Here is a 27,052-nt window from a genome sequence, read left to right as displayed (position 1 = left end):
CTCTCAAAATAAATAAACTTAAAAATTTTTTTTTCAAAAAAGAAATGTATTTACTCCCTGAGCTGGCATCCCACTTCTATGATTATAGCCCAGTGCTTCATCTGCAGGGTGAAATGATGTTGGCATGAGGTTATTCATTGCAGTATGATTTGTACTAGTGAAAGACTGGACACAACTTTTAATCTTGAACTGTGAGAACATATTACTCATTCAAATCAAAACAAAAAATTTTTAATGTAATATAGGTTTTATTAGATGGTGATAAATATGTTATGGAGAAAAATAGAGAAGGGAGGAAGAAAATTAGGTAACACTTGGAGGGGATGTTACTATTTTAAATTGAAGGTCAGGGAAGCCCTAATGGGGAAGATAACATTTGAGTAAAAACCTAAAGGAGGTGAGGATGTATTGGGGAAGTATTCCAGGCAAAAGGAACAACAGGTGCAAAGGCACTGGGGTGGGATATCAAAGGAGCAGCGAAGAGGCCAACTGGATTGGAGCAGAGAGAGCCAGGGGCAGAGGGTGTGTCAGTGTTGTAACCCCAGGCACTCTGAGTCTGAGGGGCTGCAACTATGGGGTACTCATGACCCTGGGAAGCTCCTTTCTCATGCTGACCTCCCCAGTTCATTCTAACATTTCCACAAATGTAACCTGGTCCTTCCCTGGATCTTCTATTCCTATGAATGTTCGTCCTGAAGTGTGATGCCCAGAACTGCCCTGGCTTGTATCCCCAGTGCCCCCCACCACCACCTCCAGCCCACCTGCCCCCTCAGCAGTGCTGCTGGCTGCCCACTGCTCCCTCCTGGGACCTCTCTTCTCTGCTTCACTGGCCCTCTGGACTCAACTCCTACCCAGCCCTCTGACTGTTTCCCCTCACTGCCCCTGCATACAGCGGCTCCCAGGCTCTGTCCCTACCCTCTTCTCTCTCTCCTACCAACTCTTGCCATCCCACCCTCACCCAGGGCTTCTGAGCACATTTCTCTTCCTAGCCCAGACCCCCAGTTCTTCTGTTCCTTCGACCTCAATGTCTCCGGTACCATTGACTCCACATATATCCAGAGCTGGACTCACCACCCACTAATCACTCCTCTGCCCCCCAGACCAGTTCAGGCTGCTCCTCTCGATGCCCTCTCCCAGACAACACTGACCATAATCCCTGCCTAGGCCTCCCATTCCTGCCCACCTGAATGGGGACCAGCTCTGCCTGTTGGCTGCTGCCTCCCTAGCACCTAGCACAGTGCCTGGCACACAGTGAGCACTCGATAAATAAACGTTATCAATAGGTTCTGAGTCTGCTTGCCTCTCCTAGTGACCCCTGCCAAGTTCAGTGGATGGTCCCCCCAGGTCCCCACCTCCCCAAACACTGGGCAGGGGAGGTCCCATGAGTCTGGCCTCATTCCTGAGTGGATTCAGACCCCAGGAGGCACTGGACCTTTACATTTGTCCACTGGAGGCTTAGTGTCATTCTTTGAGTTTCAGTGAATTCCCCCTGCAGGAGACAGAGTGTGAATGGATCATGGAACCCTTTGCAGACAGCTGTTTGAGTAAGAGGCGGGAGAAGCAGAATCAACAGTTAAGGGCCCAGTCCAGCCAAGCACCTGAGGGACTTTAGTGGCCTTCTCAGCAGCATCCTGCATGAGATTGTAAGCCCCACAGAGCAAGGATCTCCTCTGTCTGCTCCTTTCTGCCTGGCACCCTATGGCAGGGGCTTTTAACAGAGGGTTATCCCTCCATCCCCACCCCTAGGTTGCCAGGTAAAATACATGCCACCCAGCTAATTTGAGTTTCAGATAAACAAGTAGATTTTCAGTGTATGTCCCCTCCCAGTATGTCTTTGGGGTATACTTACACTAGAAAATTATTTCTTATTTATCTGAAATTCAAATTTCACTAGGCAGCCTTATTTCTATTAGTTAAATCTGGCAACCTTCTTCCCGGGTGACAGTGGCAATGTCTGAAGACACTTTTGATTGTCACAACTGGAGAGGAGGTCAGGGATGCTGCCAAACATCCCACAGTGCAGAGGAAAGTTCCCCACAACCAAGAATTATCCAGACCACAATGGACCTCTCCTTATGGGTACCCAGAGCACACAGAACTCCTCACTCTACCTCCACCTCTTACCCCTGCCCACCTGCTTTCCTTCCTTCAGGCCATTAAGAGATGTGGAGGGGGGTGGGAGGGAGGGGAGGGTGGGGGATGGGTATTGAGGAGGGCACCTTTTGGGATGAGCACTGGGTGTTGTATGGCAACCAATGTGACAATAAATTTCATATATTGAAAAAAAAAAAAAGAGATGTGGAGAGGGGCACCTGGGTGGCTCAGTGGATTAAGCGTCCAACTCTTGATTTTGGCTCAGGTCATGGTCTCGTGGTTGTGGGATCAAACCCCCATTGGGCTCTGCTCTGACAGTGCGGAGCCTGCTTGGAATTCTCTCTCTCCTCCTCTCTCTACCCCTCCTTTGCTCTCTCTCTCTCTCTCTCTCTCTCTCTCTCTCTCTCAAAATAAGTAAATAAATAAACATTTAAAAAAAAGTTGTGGAGAGAAACTCATGGTCCTGTCACAGGTGCTGACCAATGCCAAGTCATGAGGTTAATGGGAAAAACAGAATACAAAATTGTATTCCCTCTGGACACTGTGCAAGAGTAAACTATGCACAAAAACATTCAATGGAGGGAAAACGTAAAAGGTCAAGGTGGTTACTTTAGGCAATGGAAATATTTTTCCCCCTCTCCTCGTCTCTTTTTCTTTTCTCACACACCTCTTGAAAACCATGTTTATAAAATACTTCAAAAATTTTCAACTTTTCATTACATAAGTATTGTATGAGTACATTCTCCTTGTATTAGAAAACACTGGAAATAATATAGCAAGGCCAGTGTCTTTGACCTGCACATCCAATCTGGGCCTAGCCCCCACAGAGAGAACTGCTCCTGCGGGGCTAATGCAGAGCCATCGGAGGGACCCAGGTCTAACTTTGACTTTGAACGGACGCTGGAAAATGGGATTATACAGCCATAGGACAAGTACATTCAACTCGTTACTGCCAGGTTGTTTTAGAGTTAGCTGTTATCAATTTACTTCGCCACCAACAAGGAATGACAGGACCGGTGTAAGCCAACTCTTGATGCCAGACTTGGAAATGCTGACTGATCTGATGGGTGAAAAATATAATCTCATTGTTTTAATTTGCACTTCCCTTATTACAACTATTTTATTCAGCTTTACTGAGATATAATTGACATACGACATTGTGTAAGTTTAAGGTGTACAGTGTAATGATTTGAAGTGATCACCACTATTAGGTTAGTTAACACATCCATCACCTCATATAGTTATCCTCTGTGTGTGTGTGTGTGTGTGTGTGTGTGTGTAGTGAGAACTTCCAAGATCTACTCTTAGCAATTGCAAGTGTACAATACAGTATTATTAACTATAGTCACCATGCTGTCCTTAGATGCCCAGAACTTATTCATCTTATAACTGGAAGTCCAAGTATGTGACCGCCTCTACCTATTTTCCCCACCCCTCAGTCTCTGATAACCACCACTCTACTCTGTTTCTATGAGTTTGGCTTTTTATTTTCTTTTTAAAAAGATTCTACATATAAGTAAGATCACACACTAGGGGATCCTGGCTGGGTCAGTAGGTAGGACATGCAACTCTTGATCTCAGAGTTGTAAGTTTGAGCCCCACATTGGACATACAGATTACTTAACAATAAAATCTTTAAAAATAAAAGTACGTAAGATCACCCAGTATTTTTTTCCTCTGACTTCCTTCCTATGACTTAGCATAATGCCTGTGAAGTCCATCCATGTTACAAATGGCAGAATTTCCTTCCTTCAGCTGAATGATATGTACGTTTATATATGTACATATGTGAATGTATATATGTATATTTGTGTAGGTATATGTGTATATGTACATGTGTGTATATATGTACATGTATGGATATATATATATATATATATATATATATTATATAAGTGTATATCACATATCATTATCCATTCATTCATCAGCTACCACTTGGGTGACTTCAATGTCTTGGTTATTGTAAATAATGTGCATTAAACATGGGGGTGAAGATATCTCATCAAGACAGTGTTTTCATTTCCTTCAGATGAATATCCAGAAGTAGGATTACTGGATCATGTGGTAGTTGTATTTTCTTTAGTATTATTTTTTTTATTTAAAAATTCTTAATGTTTATTTATTTATTTTGAGAGAGAGAGAAAGCATAGATGGGGGAGGGGTAGAGAGAGAGGGAGAGAGAGAATCCCAAGCAGGCTCTATGCTGTCAGCACAGAGCCTGATGTGGGGCTCGATCTCATGAACCGCAAGATTATGACATGAGCTGATATCAAGAGTTGGACGCTTAACCAACTAAGCCACCCAGGCACCCCTATTTTTTTATTTGAGAGAGAATCCCAAGCAGGTTCCACGCTCAGCATGGAGCCTGACATAGGGCTTGATTCCACGACCCTGGGATCATGACCTGAGCTGAAATGAAGAGTTAGGGGCACCTGGGTGGCTCAGTCAATTAAGTGTCCAACTTCGGCTCAGTCATGATCTCACTCAGTTTGTGAGTTTGAGCCCCACGTCGGGCTCTGTGCTAACAGTTCAGAGCCTGGAGCCTGCTTCAGATTCTGTGTCTCCTCCTCTCTCTGCCCCTCCCATGCTCATGCTCTGTCTCTCTCTGTCTCTTAATAATAAATAAACGTTAAAAAAAATTTTTTTTTGAGAGTTAGACACTCAGCCCACTGAGTCATCCAGGTGCCCCTGGTAGTTAAATATTTTTTTCAATTTTTTGAGGAAGCTCCATACTGTTTTTCATACTAGCTGCATCAGTTTGCATTCTCACCAACCATGCACAGGGTTCCCTTTTTTCCACATCCTCACCAGCACATATTTCTTGTCTTTTTTTTTTTTTTTTTTTTTTTTTTTTTTACAAATAGCCATTCTAAAAGGCATGAGGTGCGGCTTGTATCTCTTGTGGTTTTGCTGTGCATTTCTCTGATGATGCGTGATGTCAGCACAGAGCCTGATGTGGGGCTCGATCTCATGAACCGCAAGATTATGACATTATGAGCATCTTTTCATGTGTCCATTGGCCATGTGTTTATCACCTTTGAAGAAAATGTTACACCTGAGCTTGGATATCTTCAGGGGTTCATCTCTGTTTTCAAATTAATGAAAAATTTACTCAACATGCATGCACATCCTACAACATTCAAAACGGGTGTTCAGTGAAAAGTCAGCCTCCCTTCCATGTCTGAAGCCCCGCTCTGCAACCCTCCATCCAGAGACCACATCCAGACGCGCGGTCTGGCATCTCCATCCAAAGATATTCAATGCACTTGTAAGTGCTCACATATATAACCTTTCTCTTTCATTTTTCCACAAATCGTAACATTTTCCACACTGTTTCCCCACCTGGTTCTTTTCTTTTTTTAATCTGGAACGTGGTTCATTCCACTAGACACAGAACCATTTCATTCTTGTTCATGATTTCACAGAGTCCCATCTGATAGGGGTATCACAATTGGTTTAAACAGTTCCCTAGTGTTGGACACTTTGGTGGCTTCCAATCTTCTGTCACAGTGCGCATTCCGGTGCATATGCAGTTTCTCACATAGAGGAATACATTTGCAGGTAATTTGCCAGAAGTAGAAGAGCTAGGTCAAAGGGGAAGTGTATTTAAAGCATTTTTTTTTTTAACGTTTATTTATTTTTGAGACAGAGAGACAGAGCATGAATGGGGGAGGGTCAGAGAGAGAGGGCGACACAGAATCTGAAACAGGCTCCGGGCTCCGAGCGGTCAGCACAGAGCCCGACGCAGGGCTCGAACTCACGGACCGCGAGATCACGACCTGAGCCGAAGTCGGACGCTTAACCGACTGAGCCACCCGGGCGCCCCTGAAGCATTTAAGCGTGTAACCGAATTGCATTCCGCATCAGTTTGCTGATCATGTCATTTCATGACTGTCTTACTTTTTAATTCACAGAAAAAATATATTACAATCATTGTCTCTGATGATAAGAAACCATGATTTATAAAACATCTACTACGTGTCAGGAACTACACGTAGTGCCGAAAGCGCTCGTGACACCGTGAGGCATAGTGAAGTAAGCCGTTTGTTTAAGGCACCCATGGAGTGGATGCGAGCCAGAAGTCAAACCTTGGCCTGTTTGGCTGCCTCCGCTGGGCCTAGGCCTTGTCACCAGGCAGGAGGCTGACACCCTGGAATGAGGAACTAGGCTCCAGCATAACTCACAGTCAATCGTGTTTGGAGGTATTTTAATGGGTAATCTTTTCCTTCGCATTGTTTAAAAAATTTAGTTGGCAGACTGGTAATGATGCGGTCCATTTAGCTGAAGGTGACAGGAGATAAGGTCAGAACAGCCTGATCCAGGGACCACGGTTGTCAAGGTTTGATCACAGCCATGCCAGGCCCCTCCGGCAGCACGGCAGCTGACAGAGTTCCCAGAAGTTTACATATTTTGGCAAAAAAAGAATTGCTTAAGAGTGTTGAAATGCAGTCATGCAAACGTAGGGTTTTTTAGAGTTAACGTTGATTTAGCTCTTACTATGTGCCAAGCGCTGTTAAAAGCCCACCATTTAAGCCTCCCAACAAGCCTACTGGAGGCTTATTATCTCCAGGTTACAGATGAGGGAACACCCCTGTTACCTCTCTGAGGGTCTGTCTCTCTCAGTGGGCAACTGAATCTAGAATGAAGTGGCCGTCTTCTCAATCCCTGCACTCTTTTGGAGTTAATTTACGGAAACTGTCACACCTCCTCAAGCCTGAACAGCTCTGGTCTCAGAGCAGAGGGGAATGGTGTGGATGGGGAGCCACAGAAGGCTCCTAACCTGGGGCATGACACAGTGGCTTGCATTTCATTTTATTTTTTTAAGTTCAATAATTCATTTTGAGAGAGAGAGAGAAAGATAGAGAGAGAGAGAGCACAAGCAGGAGGGGGAGAGAGAGAGGGAGAGAGAGAATCCCAAGCAGGCTCCACACTGTCAGCACAGAGCCTGATGTGGGGCCCAAATTCACGAACAGGGAGATCGTGACCTGAGCTGAAACCAAGAGTCTGAGGCTTAACTGACTGAGCCACCCAGGATCCCTGACTTGCATTTTAGGGAGAGGTTCCATAGTGCCCCAGGGGAAATATTTACAAGCAGGTGTAGGGGGGTGGGGGAGGGGCGGCAGGCCAAGGCCAAGAGGTCCTTGGACTGACCCTCTGGGAAACTACTCAAATCTTCATGAGGCCCTTATCCTCTAAGAGGTACTTACCCGATGGAAATTAAATGTCTATAGTTACAAGCGGCTATTGAACCCTTGAAATGTGGCTCATCCAAGTTCAGAGCGCTGTAAATAGAAAATACATGTTGGATTTCAAAGGCATAATTAAAAAAGTAAGACATCTCAATAATGTTTATGATAATACCATGTTGAAATGATACCAGCTTGGACATACAGGACTAAATGAAAAATATTCTTAAATTTAACATCACCCGTTCCTTCTTTCTCCTTTTAAGTCGTTACCAACAAGCTTGAAATTATCTATGTGCTCACATTGTATTTCTACTGGACGGCGCTGGTCCATAACCTTCCCCCAGGCACCCGCCTCTTTTCCGCTTCTTGAGAAGCTGTGGTGGTGTCTAACGGGGACCTGTCAGCCAGAGGTGCACGCGGCCCCCACCAGCGTTCTTAATTTGAGACAACAGGACAGAGGCTGGGACTCCCCGCGACCTGGGTGCGTCCGCTGCGCTCTGCCGCCCTCTAGCGGTTCCTCTTCCAAGCTGACCTCTTTTGTGGTGGGATTGGGCTGGGCTGGGCTGGACTGGACTTGGGATGCTGAAACTCTTTGTGGTCCCAAACCATTTATTCCACTTACGTACTATCCTGCTTTGATTTTACTTTTTACTTTTTATGTTTTTGAGAGAGAGAGAGACGGACGGACAGAGCATGAGTGAGGGAGGGGCAGAGAAAGAGGGAGACACAGAATCTGAAGCAGGCTCCAGGCTCCGAGCTGTCAGCACAGAGCCTGATGCAGGGCTCGAACCCACAGAACCATGAGATCGTGACCTGAGCCGAAGTTAGACGCTTAATTGACTGAGCCTCCCAAGTGCCCCTCATTTTAGTTTTGATTTTAATTCAAAGTTGCCATACAGAAAGAATTTAAGAAATGTCCCGGTCCCTAGTTCCTATCTTCTCAACAGGTCTGCATACAATTCGGATGTCACAGGTATCCCTTCCCCAACGTGGCTTCTGGCTGGTGGAAAATTATCAATATTGCATAACCCTTTAAATTCCTGGATGTTAATAAGTAATTTTCTTTTTTTTTTTTTTTAAATTTTTTTTCAACGTTTTTTATTTATTTTTGGGACAGAGAGAGACTGAGCATGAACGGGGGAGGGGCAGAGAGAGAGGGAGACACAGAATCGGAAACAGGCTCCAGGCTCCGAGCCATCAGCCCAGAGCCTGACGCGGGGCTCGAACTCACAGACCGCGAGATCGTGACCTGGCTGAAGTCGGACGCTTAACCGACTGCGCCACCCAGGCGCCCCAATAAGTAATTTTCTTGAGGAGGCTAGAGTTTTTGGTCTTAGAAGGCAGTTTCCTTTGGTTGGCAAAATGGGTTAATATCATGGCAAATAGGTCATAAAGTGCATTGTGAGGATTTGGGGGAAAAATGCATATAAAGTACTTAGCATAGTGCCTGGTTCTCTTATAAGTTCTCAACATGTGGAGATATTGTATACAAAATTACTTGTTGGGGCTCCTGGGTGGCTCAGTCAGTTGAGCCTCCGACTTCTGCTCAGGTCATGATCTTGGGGTTCAAGGGTTCGAGCCCCATGGAGGGCTCTCTGCCATCAGCACGGAGCCCACTTTGCATCCTCTGTCACACCTCTCTCTGCCCCCCCCAATTGTGCGTGTGCCCTCTCTCTAAAAAAATAATTAAAATTTCATTTAAAAAATTTTTTAATGTTTTATTTTTTGAGAGACAGAGCGCCAACAGGGGAGGAGCAGAGAGAGAGAGAGAGGGAGCCACAGAATCCAAAGCAGGCTCCAGGCTCTGAGCTGTCAGTACAGAGTCCAATGAGGGGCTCAAACCCACTAATGCAAGATCATAACCTGAACAGAAGTCTGATGCTCAACCAACTGAGCGCCCAGGCACCCCAAAATAAATAAACATTTTTTAAAAATTACTTGTTCTTTACACAAGCAGAGATATTCTGACTGTTGTCGCAAGATGCTTATGTCCCTGTATGCTAGGACTTTATTTCAAACCTTTTTTGATGAGTAAACAGGGGGTAATGGGAAGAAAGGATTTCAGTAGGTCACTGAGCCAGGAAAACACCCAGCTGGTTTGGGGTCTTCCTGGAAAACCACCCAGCTAAATGAAACCTGAGTCAGCTTGGCCAATGAGGGCAAGGAGAGTTGCCGGAAAGAGGTCATGGATGCACTCCGAGGGAACTCTGGATTTGTCAGCGTGCACGAAGGCATTCACAGGGTTGTGCACAATAAAAATATAAGTTCAAAGAGAGAATGAAACAATATAAAATATGCAGCTGTTCAAGAAAAACTTGTTTGTGTATTTTTTAAGTGGATAATTGTGGGTATCAAATCACTGTGGCATTCATATTCCTATGGATTATTTTATTTTATTTTTTTTAAGTTTATTTACTTATTTTGGCAGAGACAGTGTATGCAGGAGGGACAGAGAGAGGGAGAGAGAGAGGGAGAGAGAGAGAATCCCAAGCAGGCTCTGCACCGTCAGTGCAAGGAGCCGAACGTGGGGTTCGAACTCACGAACCCGTGAGATCATGATCTGAGCGGAAATCAAGAGCCAGACACTCAACCGACTGAGCCACCCAGGTGCCCCGCCTATGGATAATATTAAAAGAGTGACTAACTGCTATATTTTAAGGTGCTGCCATTCTGATGATGATGGAAATTATAGTCTTTGCAAGTTTATTTAAACTTACAGCGAAAAGTTCTACCTATGTTAAAGTTCTACACAACTTGAAGTGTACGAAGAATCACCGCATCCTTCAAATTCTTGTAGGGAGAACGTGAGTGCAAAATTTTCAAGACCAGGGTCTAGGCTGCCTACCCAGGAGTGGAATTGCTGAGGTTTGGGGATGCACGATCGACATTCCTCAAGGATACTGAACTTTCCAAAGCAGCTGTGCTAATTGACATTGCCCCCCCACCTCCCCGCAGCGAAGGGCCAACGCCATTGCTGCCAATCCTCCCCCGTGCTCGATGACTGTGTGCAGTCTGCAACATTCAGGAAGCAGCTATGTCCGTTGTCTCCCTGGGAAAGTGCAAGGCTAAGCAGAGGTTGCTTGCAGCCAGAACTCCAGGCCTTCCGTGCCTGTAGGATCAGGGCCCGGAGAACTAGATCAAATGGTTCTAATGGCTTCGCTCTACAAAAGCCCAAAGCACCCATCTCTGAGAAAGAGCTCTCTCTGCTCACAGCCAGCCCTGTCATACCCCAGGCCTGGCTCCTGCCCCTGAGCAGCGCTGGCTACATGCCAGCTCTTGGCTCTTGCCTTCCCTCTTTGTCTCCAAGCTAACCAGCCGCCGTTCACACGGCCTTGCTGTGGGCAGGGAACTGGGCAGCTGGTAGCACTGGCTTCTTACCATCCTGTTCCTATCCTCCCATCACCTCAGTGGAGTCCATAAGTTCAGTCTTTTATGTATGGTTTCACTAGTCCAATCCTGGGAAGCCAGCCTCCTGCCTCTTGTTTGTGGAGCATGCCCATCTACCTGGCTATGTGCTCTCCCACATTCTCAGCCCCCTGCATTTGGCTACCCGAGATGCTCACTTGGTTAGTGGACCAGGGGAAGAGGTAAGGAGTACCCGCTGGGAAGAGCCCCAGCCCCGCGCCCTTCTGGGAAAGAGTTTGAGCAAAGCGCTGTAGTTGCAGATTGTGGCCGCCAGAGGGCAAAGTAAGCAAAGCTTTGCTTCGAAGAGCAGGTTCAGAAAGGTGAGATTTCCCCGTTCTAAAGTGAAACTAGACAGAGTCTAGTGCCCCACTTGTGTTCCCCATCCTCGAGCTGGGTTTGGTGACACCCTCTCAGAAAGGCTTTAGCTGGTCTTTCATACCTGCCTGCCCTCCCCTTACTCGTCCTAGTTACAGCTGTCCTTGGGCCCCACCTCTCCAGACCACATGCTGATCCCATGCCCTTGCAGGAAGCCTGATGATGTCTCCTCTTTCCAGATGAAGGATCTGAGCTTCAGAAGGTTAATGAATTGCCTGAGATCACAACACCTGTAAGTGGCAGCATTGGGATATGAAACAGATCGAGCAGGCTTCGTTATTTCCCCAATACCCCCCTCTAACCCTGCTTCCATCCCCTCAGCATCCTTCTGGCAGGGCTCCAGCATCCTTCATGGCCCCCGTGCATTGTGGTGACACCATTTGCGTGACGCTGCAGTTGCACATCTATTCGTGAGAATATATCTCACTGCCTGAGGAGAGATCTGGGGAAATGTGCCCCGATATGTTTACACTGCTTAACCAGTACAGCATCGTTTTTATTTCCTTCTTTATTCTTTTCCATGTTTTTTATGAATGCATTTTATTTTTTGAATCAGAAAAGAAAGCTATTTTCGTAATGAGGGAGGTCAGCCCCTTCATTTTGCCCGAAGTGTCCACTGGGCTGGCAAACACCTACGTGTCTTGTGAGCCTCAGCTTAAGGATTGGATCTCTGTGACATCCTTTCTTTTTTTTTTTTTTTAATTTTTTTTAACGTTTTATTTATTTTTGAGACAGAGAGAGACAGAGCATGAACGGGGGAGGGGCAGAGAGAGAGGGAGACACAGAATCGGAAGCAGGCTCCAGGCTCTGAGCCATCAGCCCAGAGCCCGACGCGGGGCTCGAACTCACGGACCGTGAGATCATGACCTGAGCTGAAGTCAGACGCTTAACCGACTGAGCCACCCAGGCGCCCCTGTGACATCCTTTCAACTATCCTGTCCTCTCAGAACTCTATTGCCCCCATCATGACACTTATGATGCTTATCACACTCATTTATCTGTATCCTCCACCTCATCCCAGATCTGAGCAGGGGCTGGGTCAGATTCATCAGTTTCCCCAGGACCTGGCATAAGCCGTGGATCCATGGAATAACTAATGCTAATTGAGCACTTACTATGTTCTGGGTGCTTAACTATGTGCTAAGCATTTGGCCTGTATTAATTCATTTCACCCCACAATCACCCCATGAGGTTGAGGTGGGTTTACTATTATTTTCATCCATTTAATAGAGGAGGAAATTGATGCAGGCATAACCTGTTTGAGGCCACGTGGCTAGTAAACCAGCAGACCAGGGGTGGGTACCTAGACTGTCTGGCTCAAGTGTGTGACCTTAAACACTATGCCACCCTGAAAAGTTGCTTGGAAAAGTTCTGCTGGATGAGAAAACTTGGAATTTCTCCAAAGTGTCATTCAACCTGAGAAATGTTTTGCCTAACCCCAAAGGCAAGGATTTAAATCCATACCCCAGCCTGCCATGTGGGTCTAGGGGCCACATAGGCAGTTCGCTCAGAAAAACCTGAACGCTGAGTTCACCTTTACTCATTCACCGGATCACGTGGGCTCGGTTTATGGAAGAGAGAGAGCAGATGTATGTGGAAGAAGGGCTGTGATGGTCTTACTTTCCTGGTGCTAGAGCTGCAGGAACGATCCTGAATGCCCCCTGATGGGTCTCTTCCACCTGTCTAGAGTGGGTCCAGGCCAGAGTGGGGTCCTAGTGATGTGGAAAAGGTTGGGGTTTGGAGCCAGTGGCCCAGAAAGAGTTCTTGAGACATCTTCGGTGTAAAAAGGTGGTTTCATTAAAGCACAAGGACAGGACCCGTGTCCTGCAGAAAGAGCTGCACGGGGGTTGTGACGGGTGATTGATTACATACCTTTAAGTGGGGAGAGGTTAGGGATAGCGTAAGTCTCCAAGGAATTTTGGAATCAAGGCTTCCAGGACCTTGAGGGGGCTAGCCAGTGTTAGGAAAAGGTCATTTATTACTGACCTCAGTCATGAGATCCTTCAGATGCATATCAGTGGGCCATAAGCTTGGACTAGGATTGCCAACATATATGTTGGTGGGGGCGGGTAGAGATAAAGGAAGTTTCCAAAGGGATTTTTATATGTTAAAGTAGACTTACAGGATCCCGGGGGTTGGGCTAAGATCACATCTTGCCCTTCGCAAAGTGTCATCATGGAAGCAGCTGGGTTCCCAGAGGAAGGTCACTCTGCCCGTCTCGAGGACTTGTCAGTGGACTGTAAGTTGTCAGGAAATTTAATTTTTTCTTCTGCCTTTGTTTCCCACATTGTTAGGACCTCAACTGAGCATGAAATTTAGCTCTGAGCTTCCCAACGCCCCAGGCAAACAGAGAAACAAGATTGGTACAACACTCCAAGTGAGCTTTCCTCTGTTCTGTAAGTCTGTGGGCAGTTGCCGACTGCCCATGCCCTGCCAGTCACTGTGCCCAATCCCATGAAAACAAGAAGACAGACACCATTGATCTCTGCAATGGAAAAGAGTACAGCAGCACTATCCAGTGGAAACGTTGAGGGTCTCAGATGGGAGCCATATATGTGATTCCAGTTTTTCTTCTTTTTTTAATGTTTATTTATTTTTGAGAGGGGGAGAGAGAGAGAGAGAGAGAGAGAGAGAGAGAGAGAGAGAGAGAGACTGAGCATGAGCAGAGAAGGGGCAGAGAGAGAGGGAGACACAGAATCTGAATTGGTCTCCAGACTGAGCTGTCAGCACCAGAGCCGGACGTGGGACTCGAACTCACAAACTGTGAGATCATGACCTGAGCTGAAGTCAGCGACTTAACTGACCGAGCCACCCAAAGGGCAAAAGAAACAGGTGAACTTAATTTTAATAGCATATTTTAACCCAACGTGTCTAAAGTGTTATTGTCTCAACATATAATCAATATAAAAATTATTAATGGAAATTTTTTCGTTTATATATACCTTGAAGTCTGGTGTGCATCGTATACTTATAGCGCTGTTCACTCTGACCAGCCACATCTCGAATGTTCAGCATCCCCGTGAGGCCAGTGGCTACTGTATGGGACAGTACAGATTTAGAATTTAAGAAAAGAAACTTTTTTCTTTACCTTAAACTATCAGAAGAAAGGATTATGGCATTTGGTGCTGGAGGCTGGGGCATTCACATTGTTTCACAAGTGGTCGTGTGGTCAGAAATCCAAAATGTATGTGGCCCTTGCATTTTTTTTCTTTGTTATTTGTATTTAAGTTCACAAGTAAGGAATATATATATTTATTATAAGGGAAGCAATAAAGTAAATAGCCCTTTCATCTCCCTCAATACTGTTCCATTCCCAGAAGTAGGTTTAGTTCTCCATCAGTTGGGTAGAGATCCTTCGATGTATCTATATGCATATATATTTTATTTTACCATACAAAGATATTGCACAGTCCATATTGTTCTGCAATTTGTTTTTCAGGTGTAGCAGTATCTCTTGGTGCTCTATTCATATGTGCACCTCATTCTCTTTAATGACTACATAATATTCCACAGCCATTTCCCTACAGTTTTGGGGCTGTTTTTAATTTATGTTTTCACTATTTTTAAAAAAAATTTTTTTTAACATTTATTTATTTATTTTTGAGACAGAGAGAGACAGACCATGAACGGGGGAGGGTCAGAGAGAGAGGGAGACACAGAATCCGAAACAGGCTCCAGGCTCTGAGCTGTCAGCACAGAGCCTGATGCGGGGCTCGAACTCACAGACTGTGAGATCATGACCTGAACTGAAGTTGGATGCTTAACCGACTGAGCCACCCAGGCGCCCCATGTTTTCACTATTAATAACATTGCTATAATGGGCATTCTTTATTTTGTTTTTTTAAATTTTTTTGATGTTTATTTATTTTAGAGACAGAGACAGAGCACAAGCGGAGGAGGGGCAGAGAGAGCTGGAGACAGAATCCGAAGCAGGCTGCAGTCTCTGAGCTGAAAGCACAGAGCCCGACGTGGGGCTTGAACCCACGAACCGTGAGATCATGACCTGAGCCCAAGCTGGACATCCAACCGACTGAGCCACCTCAAGCATTCTTTATTTTATGTTTATTTATTTTTGACAGGGGGGATGGTGGAGAGGGTGCAAGTGGGGGAGGGGCAGAGAGAGAGAGAGAGACAGAGAGAGACAGAGAATCCTGAGCAGACCCCCCGCACTGGCAGTGTGAGCCCAATGTTGGGTTCAAACTCACGAACCATGAGATCATGACCTAAGCTGAAGTCAGACACTCAACTGACTGAGCCACCCAGGTGACCCATAATGAGCATTCTTGCACCTACCTCCATGGATATATGCCAGGGCAAACCACACCTTTGGTCTTCTGGAATTTCACGACGGTATCTGTGTGGCACTCACAGAGCCCAGGCATGGCCTGCCTGCATGGCCAAAAGGCCATATGTGTTCTCCTGCCCACGGCTCCCTCTTCCAAGTTCCGAGGACACTTCTGTGGCACTGGGGGCTCAACACAGTGAGCCTTGGTTATACTTTGGATGTCCCAGGGGAGATTAAGGCATCCTCACAGTCCCTGCTTCTATTAGAGTTCAGGGTATTGTGGCCACTATTATTCCTGTGGTGTTATTTTGAGTAATACATTATCTTCTTATAATGGTCTTAGATAAAATGTAAGGCATCATGATAAAGACAAAGGCTCCCTTCACGGGCTTCCTTCTGGAACCAGAGGGCAATACCCAGGCAGGCAGCCTCTCCTAGTGTCGCTGAGGAGCTACCGTGGAGCCTCAGGGTGGATTTACCTCCAAGAACTTGCCATGGTCTGATGCTCAGTTTTGAGTCTCCAGAGCCTGGTTCAGAAATGGCACTTGCAAACAAATTCGTATGAACCATGCTACTAGGAAAGGATCTAAAACCAGAATTCATGCATTGATTTGATTGCTCGTCAAAGTTTACTGACACTGGGCTCGAGCCAGGCCATATCCCAAGCTCTGGTTATAACGAACAAAACAGGCTTGGTCCTGACGGTCTAGTGGGACATAAGCAGGCCATTCCAACCCAGTGAAATGAGGTGTGGTGGTTATGGGATCGACGAGGAAGAAGTGACATATTTAGCATGGGGAAGGAAAGAGCCAGTAAAAGAACAGTATCACAGGAAAGAGAAGGCATGACTGCTAGAGCAAGGTGTCAAAGGAACAGAACTAAACTTGAACCAGAACACAGAGGGGTGGTCGACCTTGGGCAAGAAGAGGGTCTCTTTCCTGAGCAGGGAGGAGGGCACACACAATCACAGGACGGGTGAGGGACAGTTCTTGCCTGTACAATCTACCCAGGGGCAGGGGTTAGGAGGGAAGCTGATCACTGAGAGTGAGGGGAGGCTCTGGTCTGGCAACGCTTACAACAGGCACCGTGGGAGAATGAGGGGCATATCTGGACGAGAAAATATTCTGACCCCAGCATGCAAGGCTGCTGCTGTCCCACAGCACCCAGGTCCTGTGTGAGGGCACAGAAAAGTCAGGTAGGCGGACTCATCAGGGCGGACGCTTTATCAGCCTGGCACCACCGAATCAACAAACCATGGAGCTGGATGAGGAAGGGAGTGAGGAGCAGAGGGAGATGACCCAGGGAGAAAAAAGCCTGATCCTGGTTGCCTCATCTCAGTGAGGGTTGCCACCAAGCGCCCACTGCTGGCATCAGAAATTGGGGTATCATTCTTAACTCCCCCTCAACCGCAATCCATCACCAAGATACATGGGTTCACAGCCTAACTATCTCTTTGGCTCATTTACTTTTCATTTTCCCTGGTCTCTCTGCTCCACTCCCCCCCAGAACTCTGGTAATTCTGTGATTATAGGACAGATCTTTGCATTGGAGTTGTTTTAGTGCTGGGGAAAAGCTCAGATGGCTTCTAGGGCCAGACAATAAATGAGCGAAGCTGCCAGGGGCTGTGGCACATTGGAAAGCCCTTCACCATCTAACAGGGAAGGAGAGTGCTGCATGAGGAAATGTGGGCCTAGTATTCTGCTAGATCTATTTTTAAGAGAAGCCTAAAATAGCTTTACAGAGAAATGTCCTGATTTTAAGTGTAGGCAAACTATTCAAATTTAAAATAAAACTGCTCCTCCTGAAACCAATATTGCAGTGTATGTTAACTAAAATTCAAATTAAAAAAACACAATTGAATAAAATGCAATGCATCTGCAAAAAAAAAAAAAACCCACCTTCATCACAGAGAAACTTTTTCTTCTTCCTTTTCTTTTTATTGTATCTATATGACATGATAGGTGTTAGCTGAACTACAATGGCAATCATTCCACAATATTTGTAAATAAAACTGTATGCCTTAAACTTATACAGTGATGTATATCAATTATTTCTCAATGGAACTGTTGTTGAGGTGTTTCGGAGTGAAGTGTGCTGATGTCTGCAATTTACTTTGAATTTTTTTAATGTTTATTTTTTGAGAGAGAGAGAGAGAGGGAGAGAGAGAGAGAGGGAGAGGGAGAGAGAGAGAGAGAGAGAGAGAGAGAGAGAGAGAGAGAGAGAGAGAGAGAAAGACAGGGTGTGAACGGGGGAGGGGCAGAGAGAGAGAGGGAGACACAGAATCCAGAGTAGGCTTCAGTCTCTGAGCTGTCAACGCAGAGCCCGATGCGGGACTCAAACTCACGAGCTGTGAGATTATGACCTGAGCCGCAGTCAGACGCTTAACTGACTGAGCCACCCAGGTGCCCCTACTTTGAAATGCATCAAATGATGCACTGTTGGGTGGATAGAGGGATGGATAGATGCTTGATAAAGCAAATACGCAAAGGTCAATTGGAGCGCCTTGGTGATGCACATATGCACAATCCTTTCCACTTTTCTGTACATTTGAAAATTTCAAAATGTAAGGGGAAAATTTTTTAGTTGAAGAATAATTGTGAGTCCACTAACTATTATTTTTGCGACTTCCATTACAAGTTTTAACGGACTTTATGAAAGCAAGGTACAGGTAAATGAGTTCATAACATAAAGGGCATAGAACGGTCCCCAGAATATTTAATAAATATTAGATATTATTAGTGTCATCATTTGGAACAGGAAATGGTCACAAATTGGAAGAGCTGGGCACCTAAACGGATTTCATGGAGGGCTTTCAGCTGACTTTTTATTACAGTGTATAGTGTAGGGACCAGGATTCCATGCTGTTGCTGTATGACCTTGTAACTGTAATTTCCATCTCTGTGTCTCACGTTGCTCACTTTTAAGCTAATGAGAGTTGGACTGTAAGTTCCCCTGCAGTTCCAAAGTTCTGATTGATCTGCTACTCTTCCTGTTTCTGCCTATAGGGGTCTCCATTACCTTTCTTCCCCGCCTCTCCTTTAACGCTTTCCTAAAAACTACAATTCCCAGGAGGGCCCACAGGCGTTGACGTCGCGCAGTTCTTTGTCGTCGCCCGCGCCCTTTATACGTACTTCCGCCGGCGAGCCACTTCCTTTCCTTTCGGCGGTGCGCGGCAGCAAGATGGCGGTGCAAATTTCCAAGAAGAGGAAGGTGAGACCCTGAGGGCCGGTCCGGGGAACCGTGGCGCCGCGCGGGTCGGGGCTTGTGGCGATGCCTTCGCAAGACTTGCGGCTTTGGGTCCTGCCTCGGGAAGCGGCCGTGGCCGCGTGGCGTTCCCGCGGGCTGCGGATGGCGGTGGATGGAACGCGGGGCCCGAGCCGGGCGAGCGCAGTTCGGCGGCGGAAGTCAGGCAGCGAGACATTTCTGCCGCTTCTGGGCGGAGAGCAGAGATGAGTGCCGGGCGCCCCTCCTGCGCCGGAGAAAGCGCTTGTGAGCATTTTTTGGTCGACAGATAGCTTTACTAAACGAATGCTATGTGGGGAGCGTGAGCCATTTCCCACCACGGCTCACACTGTGGCTTTGGGTAGGAGAGGGAGCAGCGTATTCGTGCTTTATTCGTGGCAGGATGCCGCATTCTGACCGACCCCAAAGACCTCAATTGGAAAAGCTACTGTCAGTTTCTTGCTACGTCTGGGGCCCAAAGGAAACTCCTGGAGGAAGAGAGGAAGGAGACCCGGGGAGAACTTGAACTTTTCGAGCTTTAACTTTTCGCTTTTCCGTGGGCGAGAACTGTGTAAAGACCCATTTGCTTTAGAAAGAGGCAGCTTGTCGTTTTTGTGTGTGCATAACATCTCGTAGATCCACACTCTTTTCGAGTTAGGACTTGCCAGTTTTGTAAGACCACAGGTACTTGACCGCAAGATAACGTGGCTGGGGTTCTTCTGATGGTCCAAGTTGTGTCTATGTGGGACTGCTTAAGTCACTGTATTTTCACCAGTTCCGAGGGTAGTCAGTGTCTCTGCTGTTCTGAGTGAGTGAGTGGTAAATGTGCCCTTTCGGGGCAGCTTTCCGTTCAGTATGTATACGTACATCCACATAAACACGTCTTAAAAACCCTTCAATGAAGAGAAGATGACGAGTCTGACTGGAGGTTTTCTCTTTGTCCGGGGGGCCCCTACTTCGTGCCGCGTTCTGTGGCAGTTTTAAGGGCCCTCGGGTTAAAGTAACTTCCAAAGGACGACCTAGAGGCATTTGTCTGAGAAGGGTTGCCCCGTTCCAGATGGAACAAGGGTAATAGAGAGGTGATGGGCTGGTTGTTAGAGGTGTGGAATTTTGATGAGAGGGGCCCTGGCAGAAGGACTAGGCAGGAAAAAGTGACCCTGCATCCATGTTCTAATTGCAAGTTTTATCTTTTGGTTAGTTTGTCGCTGATGGCATCTTCAAAGCCGAACTGAACGAGTTTCTCACGCGGGAGCTGGCTGAAGATGGCTACTCCGGGGTTGAGGTCCGAGTTACACCAACCAGGACAGAAATCATCATCTTGGCCACCAGGTGAAGACTCAGTTTTCCTGGTTATCACCTGTAGTTGTATATGCTAGGACGGTGTATTCTATAAATTTAAGGGGACAACCAGTGAGTTGGCCTTAGTAAACGTACGGTTTTTATTAACGGCATTTTAAATCTAATTCTAGTTCTTGTTATCTAGAATTTATATATCCTTGTGTCAGATGAATGAGACTTTACTACCACATGCATATAAGATTTAAAGTCCTGTCCGGAATTTTGTGAGAGTTATAAATTCTCCCTCTTTATTTTCCTAAGGACGCAGAATGTTCTGGGTGAGAAGGGCCGGCGGATCCGAGAATTGACCGCTGTGGTTCAGAAGAGATTTGGTTTTCCTGAGGGCAGTGTAGAGGTGAGTGATCTTGGCTTACGCCAGAGATAACTGTGGTCCTGGAAATGGTTATTTAGGGTGGTACTTCTATAAACTCTTAACGTCATGTAGATCTTAGTTATGATCACTAAATTTTATAAATGGAGTGGTATTTTGTTGAAGGTCTCTTAATATCCAGTGGGCTTCAGTTTATAGGCCTGTTCTGCTCGTTTCTGGTGGTTAAGGGATTTTTACATTCAGTTTGGGTATGATAATGGTATAATGGATTGGCTACCCCGTCAGTTGGTGTAGCCGTAGAAGGAGCTAGGGGTGGGAGGGCAATAAGGAAAGGTTCGAACTATATCACAGTGCATGTTACTCGTGGGTAGCAGAAGTGTTTAGTACTTGAGGGATGCCAACAGTGATACATGCTGGCATGATGAATGAACTCGTTTTTTGTAGAAAACACTGGTTTAAGGCTGTGACTTGTTTCCTTCTTAAAGCTTTATGCTGAAAAAGTGGCCACAAGAGGTCTGTGTGCTATTGCCCAGGCAGAGTCTCTGCGTTACAAACTCCTAGGAGGCCTCGCTGTGCGGAGGTAAGTGTCTTGAACCTTTTAATGATTAGGGAACTCCAGGGAGAGTAAGTTAAGATTCTTGGTGAAGTTACTCAGATCCATTAAGTGCAGGGATTATAAAGAGGTGAGACATAGTCCTGGTGGGAGAGCTTATCTGTATGTATGTATGTAGATAGTGCTGTGAGGAGGGATGGACTGTAAAGCCATGAGGTGGCTAGATGGCTCTGGAGCTGGGCCTACTGGTAAGATTTCAGTAGGAGTTCTTTGTGTAGTTTCACTATTTGTGAAGTTGTCGGAATGCCTTGCTTGGGTGTTTAAAATTCAGTCAGTACGTCATGCAGAGCCCTGGCAGGTTTTTCAGCAGGGGAAGGACATGAGAGCTGAGCTTTAGGAACGTTGACCTGATGGGGAAATAGGTAGCAGGAAAGGCTGTAGGCAGGACTTCTAAAAAAGGCTGCCTGCCTGGTTTGAGTACCAGCCACTCCACTTAGAACCGTGGTCCTCAAAAGCTTGGTCCCTGGGCCAGCGTCACTGTCATCATCAGAGGACCTGTTAGAAATAAAACTTGTCAGTCTCCACCCACTGAAGTGGAAAGTGGGGGTGTGGCCCAGCAACCTGGTCCAGGTAATTTTTTGTACACAGAGAAGTTTGACTTGGAAGTTCTGAGACCTGAGCCTCTTACTGAGTTTCTGACCCTCGGATCTCCTATTTGTAAATGGAGGTCATTACATCCACCTCTCCTTTTTGTGGTGATTACATGAGATGATGCAAAGGGGCCTAGATCCTAGAGTGCCGGGTCCTACCTTCCCTGTCTAAAGTGGCATCTAGCTCTCCCAATTAGTATTTCCCAGGGTATGCGGTGATAAACGAGTTGGGGGCATGATATTTTAAGGCTTACTGTCAATGTATAGGCCTAGAAACCTCTTTTTCCAGCACTCTAGTCAAGGTGGCTAGGAACCCACATTAGTAGTTAGGGTTCCTGATGAATGTGAATTCTGGAGATAAGGGGCCACTCAATGACTGGGGTACTTCTGGGTTCTTAAACTGAGTGCTTACCCGATTGTGAAATGCTGAGTTTTACCACCCTCACCATTTAATTGGCCTGGAGTGAGGTCTAGACTTCACAGGTTTTTTTGTTCTATTTTAATCTTGTTGAGATGATCCTAATGTGCAACCAAGGCTGGGAAGCATGTGGTTAGAAGGAGTTGGTAAATATTCCCTAAGGAATTAGCCTAAGATGAGGTGTAATGGGAATGAAGGAGAATTGCCAGGCTCTGGTCAAATTTATTCTCCATTAAAGTTGAAGATAGTGCAGACTAATAAGTCTTGTGCTTTTTGTATCTGTTTTTTAACATGGTGGGGTGTGGTGGGCTTGAACAATCCCTATCTTTGGTGATGATAGGTGGGTATCTGTCTCTTGTTCTCCCAAAGGGCCTGCTATGGTGTGCTGCGGTTCATCATGGAGAGTGGGGCCAAAGGCTGTGAGGTCGTGGTGTCTGGGAAACTCCGAGGACAGAGGGCTAAATCCATGAAGTTTGTGGATGGCCTGATGATTCACAGCGGGGACCCTGTTAACTACTATGTTGATACTGCTGTGCGCCATGTGCTGCTCAGACAGGGTAAGCAGCTGGGAGTGCTTGGGGCAAAGGGCTTTTAGCAGATAGATGTGCTTTCCACGCACACTGCAGTGTTTGGGGAGTTCATTTTGGGAGTAGTGGAGCATGTTGATACTCCTTGGGTTTACTGATTAATGTGCTGTATTGAACTGTGAGAATTACTGAGATCAGTCAGATCCGAGAGTTGGTTTGCTCTTAGCCACCTGTGTACCCTTCGGTGATGATACGATGACGAGTCAGAAAGGTCACATCCTGCTCTTGGTCCTTGTCAGTGCCACGTTCTGTGGTGCTGCGCATGGGTTCCTTTTGCAAAAGTGTCCTGTTCATTGATTGATTAGAGGCATTTGTCTGAGAAGGGACCAGACCCAGGGGTGCTTGAGTAACCTACTGTCCTCTTCTTTCTGTCCTGTCTTATCATGGGATCGGTGCAGCCCCAGCTAGATTCTAACTATGGCATCTTCTAGGTGTGCTGGGCATCAAAGTGAAGATCATGCTTCCCTGGGACCCAAGTGGTAAGATTGGCCCTAAGAAGCCCCTGCCAGATCATGTGAGCATTGTGGAACCCAAAGATGAGATCCTTCCCACCACCCCCATCTCAGAACAGAAAGGTGGGAAACCCGAGCCGCCTGCCATGCCTCAACCAGTACCCACAGCATAATAGGTATGTCTCCAGGGACCTCTTGGGGTAGAGTAAGACCCTATTCCCTGTCTTCCTATTAATAATTCTATATCCCACACTGTGGTAAGCACTTGATACATAAAAATTAGATTATACTTGCTTTACGACACAGGTTGGATCCAGAGGCCTATTTACCCAGGGATTCTGTTAGAAGGAGTATTTGCCTTTCATCTCTTAACGAAGTTCCTCTGTTGGGGTGCCTGGGAGCCTCAGTCATTTGAGTGTCTGACTCTTGGTTTTAGCTCAGGTCATGATCCCAGGGTTGTGGGATCGAGCCCTGTGTTGGGCTCCATGCTGAGCATGGAGCCTGCTTAAGATTCTCTTTCTCCCTCTGCCCCTCTCCCCTGCTCATGGTCTCTCAAAAAATTCCTATGTTTACTGTGTTTGAAATAAGTTTTCCTTTATTTGCTTAAAATCATCAAGGCTCTCTTGTTAGTTATTAGTTGCCTGTTCTTCAGCAGCCTCTTCAGTTAAAATAGTAACATCAAGCCTCTTCTATGCCCAGCACCTCTTGTGTGTTCTAGGTGTTCTCTGTGTATATATTCACACAAACCCTAAATGGGAAATGAAAGAACCCAATATTCAGGTGAAGATTCTGTTCTTATTGTTGTGCTTTATTCTGTTTCAGGGTCTTCTTGGCAGCTGGATCTGGAGTTTGGATTTTGCTCTCTAAAGACCTCTAATAAAATCTTTGAAAAAGACGCATGGCCTGAATGGACTGTAGGTCCACTATTTGGACTGATAATTCTGTTGCCCCAAGGGAATATTCCTTGATTGATTCTTTCGGCTGCCAGGAAATCCTTGGTTTCAGCTGTGCTTATGAGGCAGGAGCCAGAACAGGAGGAGCCAAGCAGAGTTAACCAGACCCAATATCCCATAAATCTGGTGAAAGCTGAAGGCTGATGGTTAATAGGACAGCACTTTGATTCATTCACCTGCAGTTTGGTGTTACAGGTTTAGAAGAGGGATATGTTTAAGATGGCTTTTTTTCCTCTGATGTATAAGGGAATCTGTATTGCACATAGAAAATGAGTGTGTTTTATTTTGCCCATTCCATTATATTTTGGGTCATTATACACTATAGGTAGTGTTCTACATTATTCTCATTTAATCCTGAGTCTCTCTAAAGTGTAAAGGGAATTTGCTTGTGCTACTGAAGAGCCTAAAATGCTGAAATACATTTTCCTAAGCAGCATAGAGCTGTGATTAGAATCCACATTTCTCTGCTCAGTCCTCTGAGCTGTTACACTCTAGAAGAACATTTACATGTCTACAGTTTGTCATATTTGAAGCGTTTTCTGTTGATGGGCTTTAACAAATTGAGTTCTCCTAGTTTCTTCAGGTGAAACTAGTGCAGGACAGGCTGGCAGGAAAATCCTACGTGACTAGTGCATGAGTTACATTGGGAACGCAGTGACAACTGTGTCTCTGCCCTCCCCCTTTCAGGGGCCTTTGATGTTTATCCTTACTTTATCTAGAAGTAACCTCTCATTGTTTTTTCAGTTACTCCCCTTTGGAAGTCTCTAACCTCTAGGGTAGCTAATGTGCTAATGACTGCTTACTGTGTTCTAGGGAGTGGAATGTATTGTATCATTAGGAAGCAGAGCCTAAATACAAAAATGAATGTTTATTTCCCCATGCTTCTCAACTTGAGGTGACAATTTCTCAAGCTGATGAAAGTTTTCTGGGAAGGGCTGAGGGTGAGGCGGTTATGAGCAGGCAAGCCTGGTATTGGGCCTCCTCAGTAACTATATACAAGTAAAGTGAGATTTGAGTGCCTTGATTAAGTGTCTGTGCCCACCCCCAAATCTAATGCAGTATAGGCAGCTATCATAAAGTCTGATTTATCCTTTATGCGTAAAACTAACGGCATTTTGCAATTTTACTGAAAATGTTGAGCCAGGCTATTCTTGTATTTTTGGACTTCTGTAATTTGGTTGTGAGGGGATTTTTGTGGGGATTTTGTGAAACTAGTTTAGCTAATATAAGCATCCAGAATATTTGGTGCTAGAAACAGATTAAGGCAGTCCTGGTCATCTAAGACCTCAGTATCTAGTACTGGCACAGCCAGTCACAGGTCTTTGTCTATTAGATGGGGTGATTAAATTCCTTAACTTCCAATCCACTTAAAACTGAAAGTTGGTGTGTGGGGTTCAGTCATGCTGTTATGTAACCCCACCAGGGGGTGCTGTACAGGAAATAAGTACCAAAGTAGATGCTTGGGGAAGAATAAAATGCCTTGAATAAAGTAGCAGGTTATTAGTGTGCATGTGTAAAGCTTGAGTTACTCAGGTGAAGAAAGGGAGGCTGAAAGCTGGAATGTGAGAATAGGCCCAGGGGCCAAGCAAGGGTCCCAGATCAATGGACAACACTCAATATGGAGAACCAGGGAAAGTACAAAAACTGTTGGCACCAGAGGACAATGGGTAAGGGGTTTCTTTGGGGGGGGGGGGTCAGCATCCAGACAGAAAGGTCACTGGTGTCACAGGCTGCTCTATCCCACAGCAGAGTGATAATGTGTGGAGTCTGTTACCTTCAGCCCCTACTTCCAGTCAGCCAGTCTCATCTAATTGGGAAATTAGACAAAGGCTTACGGGAATGTACAAGCCTGGTGGGGATGGGGATAACCTTTTTCTGCAGAGTGCTTTAAAAAGGAGACGTGGGAAGATGCTGGGCTTTGCAGTCAAACTTGGATTCAAATTTGACACAGGCACTGGTGAATCTTTCCCATCAGTATCTCTCCAGTCTGTTGGAGTTGAAGATCTAACAATACCTGTCTGTAGCATATCATCTAGTGTACTATCTCTAGAGACAACAGCTGAGAGCCCAGGCCCTCCAGCCAGAGTCATTCAAAACCAGGTTAACTTCTTAGTATGAGCATGGGCACATCAATGTCATCTCAGCCTTGAGCATGTGATTTCATAGCACAGTGCCTGACCCATAGGAAGTCCTCTGCGTGTACTGGATGTTGTTACTATTAGTACTTAAGCAGATCCTCTTAGAAATGATTAGTAGCTTAACTTCATGGTATTGGATTCTCCCCATCCTAAGGGCCTTGACCATAGAGACGGCTTTCTGCTTCTGCTGGGAAGTGGGCATAGCTGATCAGGTGTTACCACATTCTGCAGGTGCTGAAATTGGCCTTTTACCATGCCACATCCCACCTAGTGGTTGTTTCTGAGCCCTGAGTTTGCTGTGTATAAATGTAGCTGTTCTGTGTTAGGGCCTGCCAACACCAGAGCAGTAAGTCATTTAAGTATCATTTAGAGTCAACATTTTCAACCTAAAAAAATAGTTTTTCTTAACTATTTTTTTCCTCCTCAGGGACATGAGATTTTGATGTTATTTTATCCATGAAATAAACCATTTCCCTATTTGTTATTGATCAAAAACTACATGTATAACTTAAGCAGCATGACTGGTGAGAAAATTGTTATATTCTCTGAGCTTGCTGTAAACATTCCATTAATCTGAACATCCCTACAATGGGCTAGTTCTGTCACTTAATTTCATTTTATAGCAACTTTAGCCCACATGATACATATTAGAGGAAGGAATGTATGATTTCTCTTAGGCTATCTCAAGATCCTACTTAGGGTTTGACAAGTGACATGAAGCCCTAGATTGGGAACAACTTATTCTAAACTCAAATTTTTACAAGTAAGGCTCCAGTGGCTCTGAAATTGAAATGAGACCACACCTTTGCTGCTCAGTCCTGTATTGTACTAGCAGCTCAGCCGGCCAGGTGCAGCTGGGCCTTTGTCCACTGTTGGAGGAGGGCTGCTGTGATGGGTTCATCTCCCCCTCCACCCTCACTGGCTGGCCATGGACTGCCCCTATGACCAGCCTGTACCTGCCAGTCTTGTGTGGTGAATCAGAGGAGCTGGAGTGTTGAATTGTAAGTTGTTGACAGTGTAGAGGGCTTCCCTGGTCTTTGAGAATATTTTTGCTCTTTA

At 45.8% G+C, this 27,052-nt stretch overlaps 1 protein-coding gene and 2 non-coding genes across 3 annotated transcripts; all 3 read left to right on the top strand.

The window, feature by feature from the left end:
• Positions 1 to 18,435: 18,435 nt before the first annotated feature.
• Positions 18,436 to 23,797, top strand: RPS3 (ribosomal protein S3). Its single transcript, XM_058687733.1, has 7 exons — positions 18,436 to 18,561; positions 19,772 to 19,902; positions 20,173 to 20,266; positions 20,728 to 20,822; positions 22,233 to 22,420; positions 22,882 to 23,078; positions 23,725 to 23,797. Exons 1-6 carry the CDS (start codon positions 18,532 to 18,534, stop codon positions 23,073 to 23,075), a joined length of 732 nt encoding a protein of 243 aa, XP_058543716.1. The 5' UTR covers positions 18,436 to 18,531; the 3' UTR covers positions 23,076 to 23,078; positions 23,725 to 23,797.
• On the top strand, positions 19,467 to 19,615 carry LOC131488943 (small nucleolar RNA SNORD15). The gene has a single exon (XR_009250321.1). It is a non-coding gene; the product is annotated as a small nucleolar RNA SNORD15 (small nucleolar RNA).
• Positions 22,630 to 22,774, top strand: LOC131488942 (small nucleolar RNA SNORD15). The gene has a single exon (XR_009250320.1). It is a non-coding gene; the product is annotated as a small nucleolar RNA SNORD15 (small nucleolar RNA).
• Positions 23,798 to 27,052: the final 3,255 nt, after the last annotated feature.

The sequence above is a fragment of the Neofelis nebulosa genome, chromosome 10 (genome assembly GCF_028018385.1).
Source record: "Neofelis nebulosa isolate mNeoNeb1 chromosome 10, mNeoNeb1.pri, whole genome shotgun sequence".
Taxonomy (NCBI): domain Eukaryota; kingdom Metazoa; phylum Chordata; class Mammalia; order Carnivora; family Felidae; genus Neofelis; species Neofelis nebulosa.
This window is presented reverse-complemented; position numbering and strand designations above follow the sequence as displayed.